Here is a 21,181-nt window from a genome sequence, read left to right on the forward strand (position 1 = left end):
ATATCATGGAATATTAAATATATATTGACCTAGCATCGTTTTTTTTAAATATAAAATTACACCAAATAACTATTTTCGTTGAATATAACGACAAAGCATTTTTTAACAGACTCGTTATGAATGTTTCAAAATTTCTGCTTCATTTATGTTAATTTGAACAATTTATTTGTTAGAATTATTTAAATGATTTGGGGAATGAAAACGGCTCTTTGCATAAGAATTTTATTACTCGATTTTTTACACTTCTCTAAACTGGCATTAAGACTCTTACTTTTTGCTATTAAAAAGCCAAAACAAGAAACGTCAAAATTTTACATCTGTCAAACAGTCACAACTGTTTTTGTTTACATATTCACGATGATTTTAGAACAAATTTATTAATGAAAAAGTCTTAAATTATGACTTACACACTATGTCAAGTTTGCCTTAAAGGCAGGGATAATGTATTCCCTTTATCGGGGAAAGATATTGAAATATACAATCGTATTTTCAAAGAGGTATCGTATAAATTGTTTTAAGAATTATAGTATGTGTTTTATGTGTTTTAATATCTTTTATATGAAATAAATATAACAGCGTGTATATGTCTATTAAATTTTTTAGCTCTCAAATGAATCGCAAATGTTGATGTGTATATTTTGCACGAATTTATTGCGTAAGTTGGACAAATTTGCAGAACAATGTCGCAATGCACAAACAAAAATGAAAGAAAAATCAAAACAGGTATGTTTTAATTTGTACATAAATAACACTACATATTAATTAAAGAACTACATAAGGGAGAAGTGAGAGTCATTACCCAGACCTCATGGATGCTCTTTATAAGTGAGAAAAATGTAATATATAGAATTACTACAATAACTATATACTATATGCAATAAACAGTGGTAGAGCCCGCTTTAACATCTTCGCACGAATCGGCCAGGCTCGCCCGGTGAAATACCACGACCACACAGAAGACAAGCGTCAAGTGGAAGTAATTCCGCGTTTCGTCTGATGAGTGTGCGTCCCGGAGGCCTAATTTACTCCTCTTTCTCTTCCCACCCTTTTTCTCATAAGGTAAGGATGGGAAGTGGAAATGGACTTTCCGGATGAGAGGATGCATGGAAGGGGAAAATATTTTCATTCTGTGCATCCTCTCCTCCGTCGATTAAAGGTAGGCAACGCATATGCAATTGCGTTTGTCTATGGGTAACGGTCGTTTGCCACCTTATGATATTAAAAAAAAAATCTTATAAAGAAAAATAAGTAACATCTTTAAGGATACTTTTAAGTTATTCTTATAACAAAAATAAATTGATAACAGTTATTTACATTTCAGGATACATTTACAATACAGAACAACATAAACAACATATCTATATCACCAACAAAAACATACTATATAGGTCCTGATTGGATGCATTTAGATTGTAACATAAAAATGGAGGAATGTAACACAGTTTATGTAAACGATGATGTACCAATGTTGTTTTGTGAAAGCAGTATGGATGCAGAATTTGAAAATGGAACTCTAGATGATAGTAACAATGTAAATGTGAGTAACTTTTGTTACAATTGACCATTGGGGTTAGACAAAGTGTATTCGCTCCAAAGCGATTCCATAACGAAGTTCAAATATGGAACTGAGGTGCGACAATCACATGACTTTTTCAAAGTTATTGTTGATTCTATACATTTTTCAAATTCATTATGGAATCTCTTTGGAGTGAATACTCTTTGTCTAACCCCACTTTATACATGGACAGGCTAAAAGCTGTTGCATTTTGTGCTTATTTGATTTCCGCCATTCTAATTAGAACAAATGACATCTACAGACCCTTGGTTTGTACATTTTTTGCACAAATTCCTTTTGCTAAATCACAATTGTGAATTCCTTATTTTTATATAGCGGTGATTTTATAATGAAATATATAGAAACAAAATGTAAATAAGCTGCATAAACTTGTAAATCTAATCCTAATACAGATGTTAGAAGAATCAAACACTGAATTAGATATTGATAATGATCCTTCAAAATGTGGTAAAAATAAGAAGCAAAAGAAAGTGTTAAAAGAGGGATTCAGTTCGCGAATGGTTCAAGAAACCTCCGAGTATACTGTCATCAAATTGACTAAAGAACAGGTAAGGTTTAGATCAGTGGTTCCCAAACTTATTTTGTCTACTGCCAACTTTGAGAATAAATATTTTTTTAGCGCCCCCCATATTTTGACATATTTAAAAACCACTATAACTTCAAATTAAATTAATTAATTAATGTGACCTATATATGTATATTAACGGAGAATTTTAAACGAAACTTTTACTATAACCCGCAACTTAAGAGCTGCAGTGCCTACAAGGGGGCGTTATCGCCCACTTTGCAAAGACTGGTTTAGAGGTTCCCAAACTTACCTTAATTGTGGCAAGATTTCTTTTTTGAAGAAAAGCACAAAATAAAGTTAAAAATTATTTTATAGTGATCGTATATTTTTATAAAGTTGTATGTATGGTATACTATACAAAATTAATATAAGGGTTAAAGGCCGGCAACATATCTGCAGTTCCACTGGTGGATGTCCATGTATTATTGTGCTAGGATATGGTTTACGACAGTTGAAAAGCAGGATTCGAACCCACGACTTCGTGATCGAAAACCCGTACCCTTAACAATTAGGCAATTGGCGCTTTAAATTGAAGTAAAAAAGTTTTTTTTTTAGGTTTTAGATGAAATGAAGGAACGTTCAAAAAGCGAGAAATATCTACGTGCTCCATACAAATGTGAGAGTTGCGTGAAAGGTTTTAATTTTGAGGATGTATTACAAGGTCATATGGAGAAACATTCACAGGTGAGAGATAAACGCTTAATTATATATTTGTTACATTTTGTGCTGTGTTTAACTATACTTACTAATATTATAAATGCGAATGTTTAGATGGATAGATTGTCGAACGCTATGTCAATTAAGTTTACATTATTATATCAATAGATGGCGGAACATATTGTTTAGATCACGATATAGATTTATTTGGTATGTTTATCGACTTGCCGATCGCATTTAAATAAAGTTGACTCGCACCAAGATATAACCAGTGTTTCATTGTGAATACTCGATACTTCTCCAGTGAGAGTGAGACCTTTTTGAGACTGCTTTACATAGATGTTTGTTTGAAGGTATCATCAGAACGACTGAAATTTGGTATCGTTAAGTTTTTGCTATAGTGTATTTAAGGCATTGGTGTGGGGATATCTACGTACTGTAGTGGATGAATTCAGGCTGAATTGCTTGGGCCGCGCACGAGAGCGAAAGCGTGCCCGTGGTCCCGTCCCGATGCGTTGGAGGAACAGAGGGGTTTAGTGGGTATGCCTCCGCTATGGAGGAGAATCCCACATAACTACCGCGTCCCCCCCCCCGGGGCGCGGAGTATGCATAAAGCATTCCCCTCTGAAAAAAAAAGGATGAATTGCTTGCGACAGCTAGTAGTTTTATATTCTCTGAACTTATCTTACTCTTAACGTTTCAGAAACAAGGTCAGTACCGTTGTGAGCTTTGCACTCAATACTGTCCTAGTTCTGTCTCACTGCGAGGTCATATGAAGTCACATACAACAAGATATAGATGCAAGATATGTGGCTATATCCGTCTCTCTCGCCAGCATGTACTGGAACACCATACTATAGTGCATACACACGCAGCAGCCGCGTACAGCTGCGGCCGGTGTGTCTTCACCACCAAGTGAGTTTGTCCCTCTCGCACTTATAGACATACAGATACTTGCGTCTCTATCAGCAATACTAACTCGAGCATCATTCCATCGTGCTCACGCACGCAGCTGCCGCGTACAGTTGCTGCCGGTGTGTCTTCACCACCAAGTAAGTTTTTGTCCCTTTCGCACTGATAAACATATAGATACTTCCGTCTCGCTCAGGAGCAAGTACTGGAGCACCATAACGCACTCTACGGACGACTAAAGCTGCGGCCGGTGAGTCTTCACCACTAAGTAAGTTTTTGTCCCTCTCGCACTAAAGGCTTATAGATACTTCCGTCTCTCTTAGCAGTACGAACTCAAGGATCACACCATTATGCACCCCCACTGCACAGTACTGCGGCGGTGCTATCACTACCAAGTAAGTCATGTGTCCCTCTCGCACCAATAGTAATATATCTACATCTATCTCTCTCTGCAGCAAACGCTAGTCTCCTGTATGAGTCATCTCTCTCGCACACTGGAATACACCTCTATATCTGTCTCTTTTTACATTTACAAACTTTTTTTTCAGCAAACGTACCGTAATGCAGAGACACGTTCGCATACACAACAGCACGTCGACTCACGAATGTCATAAATGCGGCAAAATGTATAAAAGCTTAGAATCTCTACGTGTGCATACTATGTGAGTATATACATTTACTCATACATATACGCATTTAAAATATACAGATGTTTAAAATATGGTTAATTTTTTAACGTAGTTGAGCTTTAGTTATTCCTAAGAAGGAACAGCAGAACCCAAAACACGAATAAAATGTTTTAAAGAATCATACGAATCAATTCAAAATCGAATCAGTTCTGAATCGGTTCAAAAGTTCAGCTCACATAAACTTGAACCATTGAGTTGCGGTTCAACGACTTAATTGTAGCTCATAGCTCTATGCTAATGTACTATAACTATGAGTCAATGGGCCGCGAGCTGCTGACTCGATTCGCAGTTCAAAATTCAAATCATAACTCAAAGTACAAGTTAAATCTGTGAACCGATTCACTGTGCATTACTCATGTGAGCTGCAGGTCATTAATTTTAGTCAAGTTATATCTATAGCGGGGATCTAAGCCGATTCTTAAATGTCATGTTTATTTTGTTTAACACCAGGCGTCACGACAACAAAAAGAGGTTCCAATGCGACCAGTGTAACTTGAGCTTTGTGTATCCAACACAATTACACAAGCACGTTCAATCCGTACACATACGTAGGGATTACTATTGCGTTGAATGCGATATTAAATTCAAATCTATGGTAAGTATATCTATATCAATATATCACTTAATAAGTTAAAAAAAATGACAATTTAGTTTTTAATTAAAAGTTAAGAAATACTAAATTAGTAGAATACTATTAAATTCTAGTAAACTACCTATTGCATTAAATATTATTAAATTTGATACTCAATTTTTATTTAGTAAGATTTTATTAGGTAGCAAATTATAGCGGCCACCTGTATTCGCCAAAATAAGCGACTCAGACATCCGCGATAGCAGATGCGTTGCCTTACACGTCTCCCTTCTGATCCACTTTCCTTATAAGAAAAAGATGAAACATGACTCGAATAAGGGATCTTAATCAATGTTTTTGTTATTCAGGACACTTTGAAGTTACATTTCAAACGTGCGAAAAGACATCGAGATGGCGCTCATAAGTAAGTATAATAAGTGACCAAAGGGGCTTTCCCGTTGGACCGATCTACCCATTACATAGAATTAAACGGTCCAATGGGCCGTTAGTTCAAGATTACCGTTACCATGACAACCATCTTTAATTCTATTAGCTTAGAATTTTTTCTTGCATATATATTTTTTAAATTTATAAACCCCATATGTTTAATAGCGTGAAAATATATAGCCTATAGCGTGTCATAAGTATAGAGCTTTTTGTTAAAAAAATAATTATTCAAAAATATACAATGATTGCTGAGATTATGTGCTATAAAGAAGTGTATGTTTACGCTTTATTGTATTAGTACTAGCAGTCGCCCGCCATTCCCTCTATGCGAATTTAAACAATTAGTAGTCTATGTGTTCTTCCAGACTATGCTCTATATGTATGACAAATTTCATCAAAATCCATTCAGTCGTTCTGCAGATACCTTCAAACAAACATCCATCCATCTAAACATTCGCATTTATAATATTAGTAAGATTTATTCTACAGGAAAAATTTTGTTTTTAATTTTTTAATATAATACAATAATAAAATTTATTTGTATTATTTACAGCAACAAAAGTGAATCGAGAAGTTTGTCAAGTAACACGCGACCTCGTCGGAAACAAAACACATTAAATTCGTAATAAAAATCACCACCAGTTAACACTTTAAGTGCCGCTGACTCAAAAAAAATCTTAATGGCGGTGCAGAGCCGGCGTTAGATAATGGCGTTAAGTCGCCCAGGGTGATAACCAAAAGGGGCGCCCTAGGTCTGCGAATTACAGTCTCACGTAATCCCCCTCCGTAAAATGAAATAAAAAATTGGAGATAATTTCTTGTTTATCTTTTTTTATTAAAAATAAACTTTACAATAACAAAAGTGCACCATTTATAACCTATAACATATTTTAACATTAAATAAAGTAATTTTATAATAATTATTACAAAAGAGGTCAAGTTGCATAAACAGATTTAAGGTAAAGACATAAATATTTTTTAATTTTAATACTTTAGCACATAAGGAACCGTCCAGCTATATACTAAATCAATATAAGTAGTTAAAAAAAATGAAATGGAATGTAACACCCTTAAATTAAGAGCTTGGCTATTATAATAAATGTCGCTAAGCAACTAAATAATTTTATATATTTCCTATCTATATATTTACTATACTTGAACTTGGAAAAGTAAGAGTCCAAGGGACTGTGATATTATTCTCGCTTATAGAGGTTTCTCTCTAACTCGAGTTTCTTGCTTATAGAGGTTTCTCTCCAACCCAAGTTTCTCGCTTATAGAGGTTTCTCTCTAACCTGAGTTTCTCGCTTATAGAGGTTTCTCTCTAACCCGAGTTCCTCGCTTATAGAGTTTTCTCTCTAACTCGAGTTTCTCTCTTATAGAGTTTTCTCTCTAACTCAAGTTTCTCACTTATGGAGGTCTTCCGTTGGGAATGTCTCTCGGTTATAGAGATTTCTTGCTTATCCATGTTCAAATGTATATAATAATTCGTTTTTTAAATTTAACATGATAATACTACAGCTTTGTCGCTGTTCTAAATAGAGATATTTACTATATAAAAAAATGTCACTTATTATGGACAATGCTATGATATTGTTTGTTTGATTAACGCGATGAAACAAGTTTTAGTGTATTTGATGACTTAATATTTTGATATTTATAATTCTTTATTATTATTTGACATTAAAATGTTTAGAGGAGGCCTATGCCAAGGGGCACATTGAGATTAGGGACGTCTTATAAAATTTTTGAATACCTGTAACTATATAATATCAAATATTCTTAGAATAAAGGGCTATATTATTATTATTATTTGACCAAGAATATAATAAATCCTGGTCTAAGGCGATTTAATCGCTTATGTTATTACAGCAATTAGAACATAGATTAGAATCTATGGATAGAAATTAGGTATATATTACTCCGCAATACGGCAAAGTCTGTATATTCTTTGTCAAACTATACCTGTCACTTTGACAGCTCAACCATAGACAACCGTCAGTCTTGCCTCATACATTTCCTTTTTTCTAACACAATCATAGATTTTAATGCACTAGCTATAACATACCTTAGTTCATGGAACTTTGCAATAGATAATCTGTAAGTTTTCGTTTGTCCGTCTGTTAATTTCAATATTAATATGATATGTGTGTCACGTTGCGTTATTTCTTTACATCTTTCAGGATTTGCATTTTCTGCTTCTATGTTATTTTGACTGAAATTAAATTATGATTAATTAAAATAATAAATACTCAAAAAGGTTAAGCTTGACCAAGTCCTTGTTATGGTTGGACTGTTCAGTGAAAACAATGTATTAAGATTTTCTTGTTTTTGTTCTTACTATGGAGCCCCGGTGGCTTAGGGGTGTTATTTGATATGTAACCTGCAGGTTTTGGGTTCGAATTCTACCATGTGCCAATGTGTTTGTAAATTAACATATGTACATTTATACGAAGTTACGGTGAGGGAAAACATTGTGATGCTGCACATATCTGTAACGAAATTCTAAGATATGTGTGAAGTCAACCCGCACTGGGCTAGCATTGACTATTACTTAGTCACTAACTTAGGGTAGGCGGGACATATAATGAGCTGATGATGATTACCATAAAGACAAATCAATTTTCCACTGTATGCTAACCAGTCCAGGTTTCATTCGTAAATGCCTTGGTATATTGTCATATATTTTGTCTGTGCATAATAATGTTGTTAATTCTTCAGCACATTCCGGACTGAATCTGGAAGATAATGAAAAAAATTACACAACTTTGCATGAATTAAAAAATAATTAGTAGTCTAGGTGTTCTTGCAAACTATGTTCTACATCTATGCCAAATATCCATCCATCCAAACATTCATAATATTAAGCATTTATAATATAAGTAAGATAGTCACACCTACTTTAAATTTTCTAGAAAATTTCTAACATCCGTAGCACACCATGGCTCCTTAGTAGCTGATCTGGACCGTGCTACATGTCTCACGACTTCCCTCACCGCAGAATACTTGTTGGAATTCGTTAAACTGGAAGTACGACTGTCTGGATTACCTTCCAATTCTTTTAGGCTTACTGCAAATTAAAACTCTTCATGTAAAACCAAGTTAAGAAATGAGGTTGAATGATACGCTACAAAGATAAAGGAAAGCCCCAAGAAAGTATGGATGGCTTGTGAGAACGAAATATACTGCTTTAGTTATATTGAGCCGATAACAAGTTAAATAACTTATATCAGTGATTTTTAAAAGAATATGTTTACGAACGAACATACGTACGAACAACAAAGGGTTTTATTTCCTTCTTTTGAATTTCGGGGATAACATATGAAGCGGATGTCCATTGACCAGGACTTTCAGTTAATAATTCAAATTGCTGTGACATTTTAAAGCTTCAGACTTCAGTAAAAATAAATAAATAAATAAAATTTTTAACAAAATTAGTGTAATGTCAAACTCAAATGTCATTGTCATTTGTTATTGCCATTTCATCATAAAAGTTGATGTATTTTTTTAACCTAATTGAAAAAATCTATTTGCAAACTCATTATAGATAATTTTATCAGGCTATGCAACAATTTCTACATTTTTTGCATAATTAGGTAATTTATAACGAATCCCGAAGAGTATTTTAGTATTTGTATCTGTCAAATAAATTTGGCAACGCTGCAAAACGCATTTTACTCTATGTGTAATGGCCGACTGTTTCGTTTTGTGACGCTTGAATTTTTCTTTAAAGTTTCAAGAAACTTCACATACCTATAAACCAAAACCTTTAGTTACTTTCAAGCTGTGTTCATCTTTATTTCTTTAAGATACATAATAGTAACATTTAATTTGAAATGGCAGCTGTGCAAGGTCCACCGGGGAAACAGTGGCCGGTGCGTCCTGGCGTGCAACATCAGAATAGTCATAACAGTGGAAATTTAACACTAAATAGAACAATAAACTTATATCCTCTAACTAATTATACATTCGGAACCAAAGAGCCATTGTTTGAGAAGGATGCATCGGTACCAGCAAGGTTTCAGAGGATGAGGGAAGAATTTGTCAAAATCGGTATGCGGAGGTTAGTTTACGGTTTTTTACCTGTATTATCCTTAAAAACAAGATACATAAATTGCAGACTCTTTTGCATCTTCTAAATTGTTATCTTTATTTCATTATTCATAGTCTAAATGTGCAATTTTATAACAAAACATAAATATGACGAAAAAATTGAATACCAAATACATTAGCTCACTAAACGTCCCAATGAGGGGTTCAGAGCCCAGCTTAAGTTAGGGGTAAGGGGCAGATTAGTCATTATAAGCCTGAATTTTGGTGCAGACACCATAGCAATTGCATGAGTGTTAGCCATTTATTTTTAGTTTAATGAATTAGAACAAGAAAAGAGTGTAATTATCAACCTAGCTCTTGTCCCTCGGAGGGTCACCATAGAAGCTACTACTCCTACTATGGTTAATGGTATCTGATATGAAAATGCTCAAGGTACATTATGATTAATTTCAGATCTGTAGAAGGTGTGCTACTGGTTCATGAACATGGATTACCTCATGTCTTGTTGTTGCAGCTGGGTACAGCATTCTTTAAACTGCCTGGTGGTGAACTGAACCCTGGAGAGGTATGTATATTATTACATAGTTAATTTCAATGGATATGAGATATATCAAATCTTATAAAAAACAGACATGTTTGTATCATCAATTTAAATATTGTTCCAAAATAAATCCATAGACAATAAATTATATTTTCAGCCTGTGATATGTGTAAAAATAATTTCTCGTTTACATTGAATTCAACCATAGTATATCAAATAATGGTAGTGACAAATGTGTTAAATAAAACTTACTAATATTAAAAAATATTTGGATGGATGTTAGAAGGTATCTGTAAAAAACTGCATGGATCTCACTGAAATTTGGCATAGATGTAGAACATAGTCTCCTTCCCTGACCTTATCTCACTAATGGGGTTGGCACATAAGATTTTATAGACCTTGAGGTTTAGGCTTATTCCTCTACAGCTGGCCGCCTGCCTTACACCATCCCTACTTGGGAAGATGTAGAAAATAGTCTAAGAAAACATATTCCAATTTTTTTTTTCTGTGGGAATGGAATCATTGACAGCATTCATATGTTCTTATTTACACATACTTTTAGTGTGTTACTTTTGTGCGAATGATGTGCTTTCGTTACAAAGTCAAGTCTGAATAATTAGTGAGGGGACATAAACATCATTTTAGTAAAGTTAGTGTTGTGCCAGTATATCGGCACACATGGATTTTCTTCCTAACAATAATCAGTACATTTATTTTACTTTCAGGATGAAATTGAAGGTCTCAAACGTTTATTAACGGAGACATTGGGAAGACAAGATGGTGTTAAACAAGAGTGGGTAATAGAAGATACAATAGGTAAGAATTTTAATAAAATAGTTTATTCTCATCTCTTTCATTCTTATAGAGATAAACAAAGATAACAATATGTATTAGAAGTATTTTGTGCATCATCATCAACCTGCCCTTATCCCTATCGAGGGTCAGCACAGTATGTACTCCTCCATACATCTCTATCAGCCGACATATTCGAGTCTACCCCCTTCTTACGCATATCCTCTTTCACACAGTCATTCCATACTTTTTTTGGTCTTCCCCTACCCTTGTAGCCATCCACATTCAATCTCATTACTTTACTCATAATTTTGTTCAATGGTTCATTTATGCTTTAAGTATACTAGTTGTCTTGCACAAGGAATTAAAAAACATTGTAAATAGCCTATACGCTATTCCAAACTATATCTGGTAATTTTTATCCAGATCCGTTGAGCCGTTTTGGAGTTGTTTAACTAAACTAACAAACATCCTTTAAAACATTAGCTTTTATTTAATATACTAGCTTTTGCCCGCGATGTTGTCTGCACTGAAGAAAGAAAGGGTAAAAAGTGTCATGTGTCAAGACTAGACTATTCTATGCCTGTGCTTAATTTCAATATGATGTGCCGTAAACCAGACACATTTCTTTAGCACAAGTAGCCTATATGTATCAAGATTGTGTTCCATGTTTATACCTCATCATCATCAGCTCACTATACATCTCCCCTGACGGTCTCGGAGTTTACCCTAAGTGAGACTATGTGATAGTGAATGCTGGCCCAGTGCGGGTTAACTTTGAATTTCTTAGATTCTTCACATATGTTGATAAATATACATATGTAAATGTTAGAGACACATTGATACTTTTATATATTAGTTAGAATCATTTGGTGCGAATGGCGCGCTTTCGTTACCAAGTCAAGTTTTTTTATATACCACAAGGTGGCAAATGAGCGTTCGACCACTTGAAATCGCTGAAATAGCGAAATGACCGTTGCCCATAGACATACGCATATGTGTTGCCAACCTTTAATCGACGGTGGAGAGGATGCACAGAAAGATAATATTTACCCTTCCCATGAATTCTCTCATCCGGAAAGTCCACTTACACTTCCCATCCTTTCTTTAAAGAAAAAGGGTAGGTAGGGAAAGAGGACTAAATTAGGCCTCCGGGACGCACACTCAAGTGTCAGATTGATAAGTAAGGGGACATAAACGTCGACATTTTAATAAGGCTAGTGATGCGTCACACCGGATTTTCTTCCTAACAGTTCATGGCGGGATTTAAACCCAGGATCTGCAGTTAAAAAGTCAAGTGTTTAACCACTGAGCAACTGGCGCTTTTATCGCCGATATTTATACCAACTTGAATAATTCTGTTTCAGGTAATTGGTGGAGACCAAATTTTGAACCGCCTCAATATCCATACATTCCACCTCATATTACAAAACCTAAAGAGCATAAGAGATTATTTCTGGTACAATTACAAGATCGTGCATTATTTGCTGTACCAAAGAATTATAAATTGGTTGCGGCTCCGTTATTTGAGTTGTACGATAATGCACAAGGGTACGGACCGATAATATCATCATTATCACAAAGTCTTTGCAGGTTTAATTTTGTTTATATGTAGTGTTTTTTATTTGGAACGGATCACAGATATAGCAGGGCCATTTTTATATGTCATATTTGATGTTTCTAGCTATCAACAACCCCGTCTGCTCGGAATTAAAAAAATTTGTAGTCTATGTGTTCTTCCAGACTATGTTCCACATCTATGGCAAATTTCATCCAAATCCATACGGCCATTCGTGAGATATTTTCTGACATCAAAACATTTGCATTTGTTATATTAGTAAGATTTAATTTCATGTCTTTACAATATTGTTTTAGTGAATTCTTTTTCTTTTTAAACTTTATAGCTTTAAAAAAACAATTGAATTCGATTTAAGATGTTTAAAATTCGAATCGATTTTTCCATTTTAATCGATGTTTTTAAGCTCAACTAACTATGAAGCTAAGCTAAATGTCAATGACCTATTAAAATGGCTCTGCTGTAAACTGCTGTTATTTAAAAGAAATAGAAAGAAAAAATATTGTATACAAATAAATATATGAACACATTTTGATGGCCCCTACGGAGAGTGTAGTTAGTCATAATTTTGTGATTTACTTTATGGTCTGAGTACTTTAAAACTGGACTGTATGTATACATTTGCGTTGGCGATAATAAAATACTAATATTCAAAACTTAAATTTTCTATATGAATGTCCAAAAGGTTATGTTGGTTGCATGTCATGTCCGGAACGTGTGGACAGATTTTGATTTGACTTTGTCTGGAAGATATTTGATGTATGCTAGCATGTTATATGCTATTTTAATTAATTCCTGATGAAGTTGTAGATGTTGAATTCTTTATAAATTGTAGTATTAAAAATAATATTTTTTCTAAACTAGTGGTCCGTCTCACATAACCTCAAAATATTATTAAGTGACGTATTTTTTTATATTAATAAAAAACAGTTTGTCGTCTAGTGTTTAAGTATTTGACTAAAGTATAGCAATAATATAAATAAAATGTGTTTTATTTATTGTTACCTCAAGAAAGAAGATTGTTTTTTTAATTTTAAGGTTGGTTAAGTATTTAATAATCTGTGATATTATCTGTGATGAAATTAACCATAGACTGATTATTTTTTTAGCAGAAAAAAACAAAACATGTTTGATCGGATTATACAATTTTTGTCTATACATGTTTCTATGTCATATTAGTATGTGAAGATTTAATGTAATATATAAAAATGTACATAAGAAATATCCATAAAGGTTCAAATACACAAATTGTAATGGCGAAATACGATACTAATTAAGAGTCAGTTTATTAAGTAATTTAAAAATGTTTATTAAGAAAAAGAAATGTTGAATTATTTATTAAAAAATTACTCCATACTTTATTCTACACTACTAATGCTATCTGTTAGTATAAAAATGTATTTGGTAAAATATTTTAACCAATGAAAATGTTGATATATAAGCACGGCTAAACACCGACTAGTTTCGAGCCCATCGGTGGCCCTTCATCAGGATCCCTCAAGACGCGCCCTAAGAGCGCAGGCGCGCAGTGAGCTGGAGGCCGCGTCCGCGAAATAATACCAGTACCACTCATCCTGATGAAGGGCCCCCGATGGGCTCGAAACTAGTCGGTACCGCCACCGGACGTATATACGTGAGTGTTTATATATCAATTTAGTATAATGTCTCACGAAAGTTTGAATAATTCGATGAAAATGTATTTGAATAAAAATGGAATGTCTATTGATTACTTTTTAATGTTTTACAGCAGCTGTTAAATTTGCATCCAAATTGTAAGTGACGTTTTCGATACGTAAATTGGAATAAATTTGTACCCCTTTTTTTTAGTAGTTTCTTGAAATAATAAACTTTTTTGACAGTTATGTAGAGAAGTGCATAAGGCTATTTCTAGTTGACTTTAAAAACAAGGTTATAAATTCGACTATATTTTTTATATGTTACGACGTCACTCTGTCCCAGTTCTCATATTTTGATTTTTTTAAACGAAAGCTAGTGCTGGCAGGTTGGTACCATTTTTTATTAATTTTAAAATTCATTAGTTTTAGACGGTATTGGTAATCATTTGACGCGATTGACGTGCTTTCGTTATAATGTTCACTGTCAGAATGAATAGTGAAGGGAGATAAACGTCGATATTTTAATAAGGCTAGTGTTGCGTCAATACACTGGTACATTTTCGGATTTTCTTCCTAACACTACATTTCTTTAATTTTGCTTAACCTAGTATGAATGACTATACAATAGTATCAAGATTATTGAATATATAAATCTTCGATTAACTATATAGAATTCGTTTCCATTTCAACGATATCGATTTTCATGAATTTAATTATAATTTTACGACCAAAATAATAACGATTTTGAGTTACTTATCGAAATGCGTTCGTTATTTATAGTGCTGTTTTGTGCGGGTTACGTCACTTGCCGACTTTGGAGGAAGGGAGTCGTCCATTACGCGATAAATAAAAAAGATTATGGTATAAAAATTATTTTATTAAAACTACAATAACTATATTTATACTAATGATACTGACGCAAGTAACACACCTCTGCCGTGAAATACAAAAAGCTGTAACGCTGGATTAATTCCTCTGAGATCAAGTGTATATTGCAAAATTATTTCTATAAAATCGATGTCAATTGTATAAGAAAATATAGTTCCGATTTCGTTTTTGCCGTCTGCCACAAACGTAGGGAAAATATAGCGCGAAAAATATTATCGGCGGGAGCACGTTGGAGATCGATGTTACAGCGCAAAGTAAGAGATAGCAATATAAACAAATCTATACGTTAGAATAGTATCGCTAATGTTCCGCGGGTCCGCTGTTAAGGTTAGTTTAGACATAATCCGGAATCATACAACGCTCTAATTCAAGAGCGAGACAAACGTATGATGATACAATAGGTTTGTCCCGCTCTAAAGCGATTGCGGAGCGTTCGTACGATTCCAGATTATGTCTAAATGAATCATGGTTCCCCAGTGGAGGTGGGCAACCGGGGTAAAGAAATGTGGTAAGTGGGTTTGTATTATTAGGGAGGAAATCAACACTAGCCTTACTAAAATGTCGACGTTTATGTCCCCTCACTAATCAATCTGACATTTGCCTTTGTAACGGAAGCTCGCCATTCGCGCTAAAGGATTCTTACTAATAACGTCTAAAAGTATGAACATCAATTGTAACCTTCTGTATATAGAGAAATAAAAAAAAATCGAGGAGTGGGGTGTCATTCGATTCGTTTTCTTCCCCTGACTGTCATAGTTTTTATTAATTAACAATAAATGTATTTCTTTCTCTAGATATACATTCTCAAGATGAAATTATCACGACATTATCGCAGTTGCAGAACGAAATCTGCGTCAAATTCTTCTACACACCTAACAATTATACAGCAGATGAGAGAGACAAGATACTTTTTATAAATAACCCGGATAAAAGGAAGAATTGTCCGCCAAGTATTTACAATTTTACTGGTAGTGTTATAGTAAGTTAGGATTAATATTAAAATCTTACTAATATAAATGCGTAAGTAGATACAGTAAAGGATGTATGTAAGAAGGTATCTCCATAATGGCTGCATGGAACGGAATGACACAGATGTAGAACATAGTCTCGAAGAATACGTAGGTTACTTATTAAGTTATTTTTTAATTTCACACGGATGGAGTTATGGTCTACATTCAAAATTTTAAAATGCGAATAACATTTTGATGCACATATGTAAATAAAAGTTTAGGACGCAGTTTCATTGGTTATTAGGACACGAGTGTGGCATGCATAAAATTTACTCCTCGCGCATAACGCTCGTAGTTGGGAAACGTTCTCATTGGGCGATAGTTCTTAGTTTTCCTTACCACGCGTTATATTAGACAACTGAGTTCACGCAACACGCTTGATTTAAACTAACAGATTGCTTTTCATCTATATATATAAAAATCAATTTCTGTTCGTAAGTCTCGTCTAGCTGAACTGATTTATCTTGGACTTGAAATGTAGGTGGATGTCTAGGTAGGAAGGTTTAAAAGGTGAGAAAAGTTCGGATAATTGCCGGGAACTAATTAATTTTTTTCCATACCACGCAGACCGAGTCGCAGGCGACAACTAGTGACATGTTTTTCTCATAGCAGAAGAAGAATTAACTATATATACTCGTCTCACTAAGAAGAGGCCTAGTCTTAAAGCAGTCTCTATTATAAAGTTGCGTGATATTTTATACTAGCGGTCGTCCGCACAGAATTTAAAAAATAACAAACTATGTGTTCTTCCAGACTATGTTCTACATCTATGCGAAATTTCAGCGAGATCTATGCAACCGTTCTGGAGATACCTTCTAACAAACATTCGCATTTAAAATATTACTAAGACGGTACTCATTCCTAGCTATATTTATTTTTCAGGATATGCCTATAGGTTATAAATGTATAAACAGAAAGGATATAGCCAGAATCGTTATGGAAATGCTAAGAGCGAGCGTCGAACAAACAGGTTTGATATTTTTGTTAAATAATGAAAAAAAAAGTAACAAAATGTTTTATTTTATTTTTTATTCCAGTTTCAACAATTAACAGTTACGATTTGGTAAAGAAATTCCAAGAACGTGTAAGTATAAAATGTTACATTTACGATTTCTAACACAATAATGTCGGTTAATGCTCTTTAAGCAATTTGTAGAGAACTTTGTAGGTTATGTCATCCAGACTATCTTTATATATATAATTCCTCTGTGAGTGTGCATGTCACTGAACTTCTCTCAAACGACTGGACCGATTTTGATGAAATTTTTTGTGTGTGTTCAAGGGGATCTGGGAATGGTTTAGATTCACAATTTTCATCAATTATTAACTTCATATTAATTTATTCAAATTAAAGACGTGTAGACGTCAACGTCTGTCGGGTCCGCTAGTGTTCTATAATATATTTATGCTAAACTTCATCAAGATACGTTGAACCGTTGCCTAGTTACCTTTAAACATCTAAACATTCTCATTTATAATATTAGTAATTCTAAACGGTTTTAATTACAATCATTTGGCGCGAATGTCGCGCTTTCGTTAAGTCAAGTGTCAGAATGATTAGTGAGGGGACATAAATGTTGACACTTTAGTAAGGCCTTTCTTGTCATGTCATTTCTGTTGGCCTCAGTGTCGGATTTTCTTCCTAACAGTAAGATGTATTTAATTCTATGGGTTCCAGACCCATATTTATCCTTCCAATCTAAAAGATGGATTTTCACTAAAGATCTTGTAGTTCTAAATAAATTCCAGCTTGATACCTTCAAGCGTTTTTGAGAAAAAGGATCTTGACAGCCAGACGGACGGACAACAAAGTGAACCTATAAGGGTTCCGTTTTTTTCCTATGAGGTACGGAACCCTAAAAAAGTTATAGTATTTTAAAACATAACAAAAATGTTATTCTTTGCCATAGATTAAAAAAATCATTTTAAATTCCCAAGGATGCGGATCCGACACATCCAACACTCCTCTCGCCGCCAGATAGGAACTATATAAACGCACATTACCACGTCGAGTGCGGGGCTCAAGCGCAACGCTCAGTCGCGTCAAGACGACTTGGGGATACTTCCGACCCTTTACAACTCACTGCTGATAATATGGCGTATTATAAAGATAAAATATGGCCATTGGGTATAGTTATGTACGGTGTTGATGAGAAATTACGTAAGTTACATAAATAGTTATTTTTAAAAACGACCCTCTTAGTATGTAAATTTATATCATCAGCTTCGAGTTCCCTCTGAGTGTCTCGCAGTCTACCCTAAGTGAGAGTATGTGATAGTGAATGCTGGTCCAGTGCAAGACTTCACACATTTGACTTTCTCAGATATGTGCAGCATCACGATGTTTTCCTTCACCGTAACAACATACGATAAATGTACATATATAATTAAAATTTATATCACTACCTAATTAATACATGAAAAGAGTAACTAATCTTTTCGTTTACTTGATTCTCGGATGACGAAAAAAAACAAATTAGGATATTCTTTGACACTTAGCAATGTGACTATGACGTCATGTTCTCACGTAGAAAATGCTTTTAGGCACAAAATCAGATTATAGTCTTCTTAAATACGCAATGACGACTATCGAACTGGGCAGTTGTGTTGTATTTCAAGAGATTGACACTAACGATGGAGTTTTAACACCTAAGAATTTTCTCTGGTATAGTAATGATGGGGAGGATGTCCCACTACTTGGGTTTAGAGAAGGAAAACAGGTAAATTCTTCAAATCAAAGACAATATTTAACAGTGGTAGAGCCCGCTTTAACATCTTCGCACGAATTGTCCCGGCTCGCCCGGTGAAATACCACGACCACACAGAAGACACGCCTCAAGTGGAAGCAATTCCGCGTTTCGCCTGATGAGTGTGCGTCCCGGAGGCCTAATTTAGTGCTCTTTCTCTTCCCACCGTTTTTCTTATAAGGAAACGATGTGGAAGTGGACTTTCCGGATGAGAGGATATATGAAAACTCTCCTCTGTCGATTAAAGGTAGGCAACGCATATGCAATTGCGTATGTCTATGGGCAACGGTCACTTCGCTATTTCAGCGATTTCAAGTGACCGCTCGCTCGTTTGCCACCTTATGATATAAAAAAAAATCAATTTATACCTTTCTTCCTACGGATAATAATTATAAGGGTTCCGTACCTCGAAAGGAAAAAACGGAACCCTTATAGGATCACTTTGTTGTCCGTCCGTCTGTCTGTCAAGACCCTTTTTTTTATTGGAATCATGTATTAAGACATCATGAAAAATAAAACATCCTTGGTGATTATATGAGAATTCTAGACACTACGATAATTGACCCGGACACAGAGTATAAATTTTATACTCTATGGCACTTTCCCTTGTCATAGACTATAAATTTACTAGTCTATGGTACTTCTCCTGATTACAGAGTATAAATCTAGAAACTATGGTGCACGGAGCTCCGGGCCATGCAGCTCACGTGTTGGTTAACCTTATGAGGGCTTTAGGGGTTCCTATGATGTCAAATAGGTTTGATAGAGATAATTACGTCACTATAGATTGGAGGAAAATACAAAAAGGTTTGTTTTTTATCACTAACTGAGGGACGTAACGACTCGAAGTGGGCTTTGGCCTCAGTAAGTTTCCAGCTTTTCTCCAAACCGCGACATCATGATGATTTTTATTGGTTTTTAGATAGGTAATTGGATAGTTTATAAAAAAAGAAGCTGGCGAACACAAAACCCTGTTATAAATTTTTTATAACGAAATCTTTGTATGAAACGGGCGTGTTATACCAGAATTAGGTTTTGTTTTAGCTTAAAAACGAACTTTCGTAACAACGCTTTGTGTTCCCAAATAAATAAAAAACAAAACAAAAAGATACTAAAAATGTCCATAGTAATCTTGTTTCTTACTAATATTATAAATGTCGAATATCTAGATGGATGTTTGTTTGAATGTATCTCCAGAACGGCTCAACGGATCTAAATGAAATTTGGTTTAATATAGAGCATAGAATTGTGTTTTTTTAATTCCGCGCGAAAGAAGTCGTGGGCGACAGCTAGTCTATTAATAATATAAATATTAAACACAAATCATAGGTAAAGAACACCATTTTGAGCGCGCCCCCGTATCAGCGTGGATCGCGACTCCTTACGACTTTGAGAGCGTGACACACGCGCCTGCCAACTACATGTGCGGTGACTGTGATCTCGGCGGCCAAAGTGTTAAGCCACTACAGGTATACTTCGTACCAAATATCTCGGCAGCTCAGACTTTTTGCGCTGCGCTGTCTACCCAACGCAATTTACGCCTCAATGCATTAATATGCACTTAGAGGATTTTGAAGCGTCAATAGGTTAAGGATACGGTTTTCCGATCACGAGGTCGTGGGTTCAAATCCCGCAATTCGATTATTGTAAACCATGTCCTAGCACAAGCATAAAGTTTAGTTGAAATGGTACAAGAAATATTAGGAAATTAACAAAAAAATTGCTAATATTTTGTTTTAAAAAGAATTACTTTCACCTACCAAAGGGGTTTTAGACAGTCACATCTCATATGACCCTTTATTTCCCCTAAAAAACAGGGTACTTTTCGAAGATTCACCTCAATGTTAATAAGTTGTAAAGGACGTAAATTTATTACAGGGCCGGTTTTAGTATTTGCTGCGCCCCTTTTTTTGATGACAGGGGACAATCTTCCAGAAATAGGGTACCATACGGGCTCCATAGGCGCCATGGGCGATCGCCCCACCTCACCCTACCCTTATATTACTGGTTTTATGTTATTTCTTTCCTTATTTAGTTATTACTGTAAATGTCAATTATTTGCAGGATCATCTCTGGCAAAGGACATTGTCTATGGGCCACGCAAACCAAATGTCAAACTCTGACAGCAAACTTCTAGATTTACTGTACAGAGACCAATGCAGAGAGAGAATGGTGTCAGATAATTTTGAGGTTATGAAGAAGACAGCTGACAGTTAATACTTCGGTAAATTCATTGGCAAATTAAATATTAATAGTTTTGTTTTTTTATACCCTCCCCCCAATATTAGTTACAAAACTACATGAGAAAAAAACTTAATTAGTAGCCTATGTGTACTTCCAGACTGTTGTACATCTATGTATCAAATATCAGTAAGATTCATGCAGCCGTTCTAGAGCTAACTAACAAACATCCATCTAAACATTCGCATTTATAATATTCATCAACATCAGCTCACTATACGTCCCCACTGAGGGGCTCGGCGCCTACCTTAAGTTAAGGGTGATTAGGCCATAGTCAACCACGCCGGCCAAGTGCGGTTT

At 34.8% G+C, this 21,181-nt stretch overlaps 4 protein-coding genes across 5 annotated transcripts; 3 read left to right on the plus strand and 1 right to left on the minus strand.

Moving 5' to 3' along the window:
- The first annotated feature begins 328 nt into the window (after positions 1-328).
- Positions 329-6,239, plus strand: LOC106114765 (zinc finger protein 37 homolog). Its single transcript, XM_013308084.1, has 10 exons — positions 329-497; positions 604-723; positions 1,322-1,537; positions 1,969-2,124; positions 2,700-2,828; positions 3,505-3,716; positions 4,262-4,375; positions 4,853-4,997; positions 5,342-5,397; positions 5,974-6,239. The coding sequence occupies exons 1-10, from the start codon at positions 399-401 to the stop codon at positions 6,044-6,046; spliced, it is 1,320 nt and encodes a 439-aa protein (XP_013163538.1). The 5' UTR covers positions 329-398; the 3' UTR covers positions 6,047-6,239.
- A 52-nt stretch (positions 6,240-6,291) lies between these two features.
- Positions 6,292-8,867, minus strand: LOC106114606 (uncharacterized). Its single transcript, XM_013307874.1, has 4 exons — positions 8,691-8,867; positions 8,319-8,487; positions 8,024-8,155; positions 6,292-7,632 (listed from the first exon to the last, which is right to left on the minus strand). The coding sequence occupies exons 1-4, from the start codon at positions 8,794-8,796 to the stop codon at positions 7,416-7,418; spliced, it is 624 nt and encodes a 207-aa protein (XP_013163328.1). The 5' UTR covers positions 8,797-8,867; the 3' UTR covers positions 6,292-7,415.
- A 228-nt stretch (positions 8,868-9,095) lies between these two features.
- On the plus strand, positions 9,096-12,686 carry Cpsf5 (cleavage and polyadenylation specificity factor subunit 5). Its single transcript, XM_013307850.1, has 4 exons — positions 9,096-9,480; positions 9,924-10,035; positions 10,737-10,827; positions 12,171-12,686. The coding sequence occupies exons 1-4, from the start codon at positions 9,254-9,256 to the stop codon at positions 12,416-12,418; spliced, it is 678 nt and encodes a 225-aa protein (XP_013163304.1). The 5' UTR covers positions 9,096-9,253; the 3' UTR covers positions 12,419-12,686.
- Positions 12,687-14,637: 1,951 nt separating this feature from the next.
- On the plus strand, positions 14,638-20,923 carry LOC106114616 (zinc metalloproteinase nas-14). 2 transcript variants are annotated; one of them, XM_013307885.1, is made up of 9 exons: positions 14,638-14,856; positions 15,678-15,862; positions 16,776-16,863; positions 16,931-16,977; positions 17,832-18,054; positions 18,438-18,613; positions 19,297-19,447; positions 19,970-20,109; positions 20,705-20,919. In XM_013307885.1, exons 1-9 carry the CDS (start codon positions 14,757-14,759, stop codon positions 20,855-20,857), a joined length of 1,263 nt encoding a protein of 420 aa, XP_013163339.1. In that variant the 5' UTR covers positions 14,638-14,756; the 3' UTR covers positions 20,858-20,919. The 2 variants fall into 2 exon arrangements, with proteins under 2 accessions (XP_013163339.1, XP_013163340.1); XM_013307886.1 differs by lacking the exon at positions 14,638-14,856 and having other exon boundaries at positions 15,833-15,851; positions 20,705-20,923.
- Positions 20,924-21,181: the final 258 nt, after the last annotated feature.

The sequence above is a fragment of the Papilio xuthus genome, unplaced genomic scaffold, assembly GCF_000836235.2.
Source record: "Papilio xuthus unplaced genomic scaffold, Pxut_1.1 DF828037.1, whole genome shotgun sequence".
Lineage (NCBI taxonomy): Eukaryota > Metazoa > Arthropoda > Insecta > Lepidoptera > Papilionidae > Papilio > Papilio xuthus.

Bases quoted from the DNA above. Each gene is read 5' to 3' on its own strand.
- LOC106114765 (XM_013308084.1), top strand. From the start codon at position 399: ATGACTTACACACTATGTCAAGTTTGCCTTAAAGGCAGGGATAATGTA. The intron at 724-1,321 runs GTATGTTTTAAT...TTTACATTTCAG, and splicing joins TGAAAGAAAAATCAAAACAG to GATACATTTACAATACAGAA. The intron at 2,829-3,504 runs GTGAGAGATAAA...TTAACGTTTCAG, and splicing joins ATATGGAGAAACATTCACAG to AAACAAGGTCAGTACCGTTG.
- LOC106114606 (XM_013307874.1), bottom strand. From the start codon at position 8,796: ATGTCACAGCAATTTGAATTATTAACTGAAAGTCCTGGTCAATGGACA. The intron at 8,488-8,690 runs GTACGTATGTTC...TTTAATTTGCAG, and splicing joins AATAAAACCCTTTGTTGTTC to TAAGCCTAAAAGAATTGGAA. The intron at 8,156-8,318 runs GTAGGTGTGACT...ATTATCTTCCAG, and splicing joins AATTTTCTAGAAAATTTAAA to ATTCAGTCCGGAATGTGCTG.
- Cpsf5 (XM_013307850.1), top strand. From the start codon at position 9,254: ATGGCAGCTGTGCAAGGTCCACCGGGGAAACAGTGGCCGGTGCGTCCT. The intron at 9,481-9,923 runs GTTAGTTTACGG...GATTAATTTCAG, and splicing joins GTCAAAATCGGTATGCGGAG to ATCTGTAGAAGGTGTGCTAC. The intron at 10,036-10,736 runs GTATGTATATTA...TTTTACTTTCAG, and splicing joins GTGAACTGAACCCTGGAGAG to GATGAAATTGAAGGTCTCAA.
- LOC106114616 (XM_013307885.1), top strand. From the start codon at position 14,757: ATGCGTTCGTTATTTATAGTGCTGTTTTGTGCGGGTTACGTCACTTGC. The intron at 15,863-16,775 runs GTAAGTTAGGAT...TTTATTTTTCAG, and splicing joins ATTTTACTGGTAGTGTTATA to GATATGCCTATAGGTTATAA. The intron at 19,448-19,969 runs GTTTGTTTTTTA...CACAAATCATAG, and splicing joins TTGGAGGAAAATACAAAAAG to GTAAAGAACACCATTTTGAG.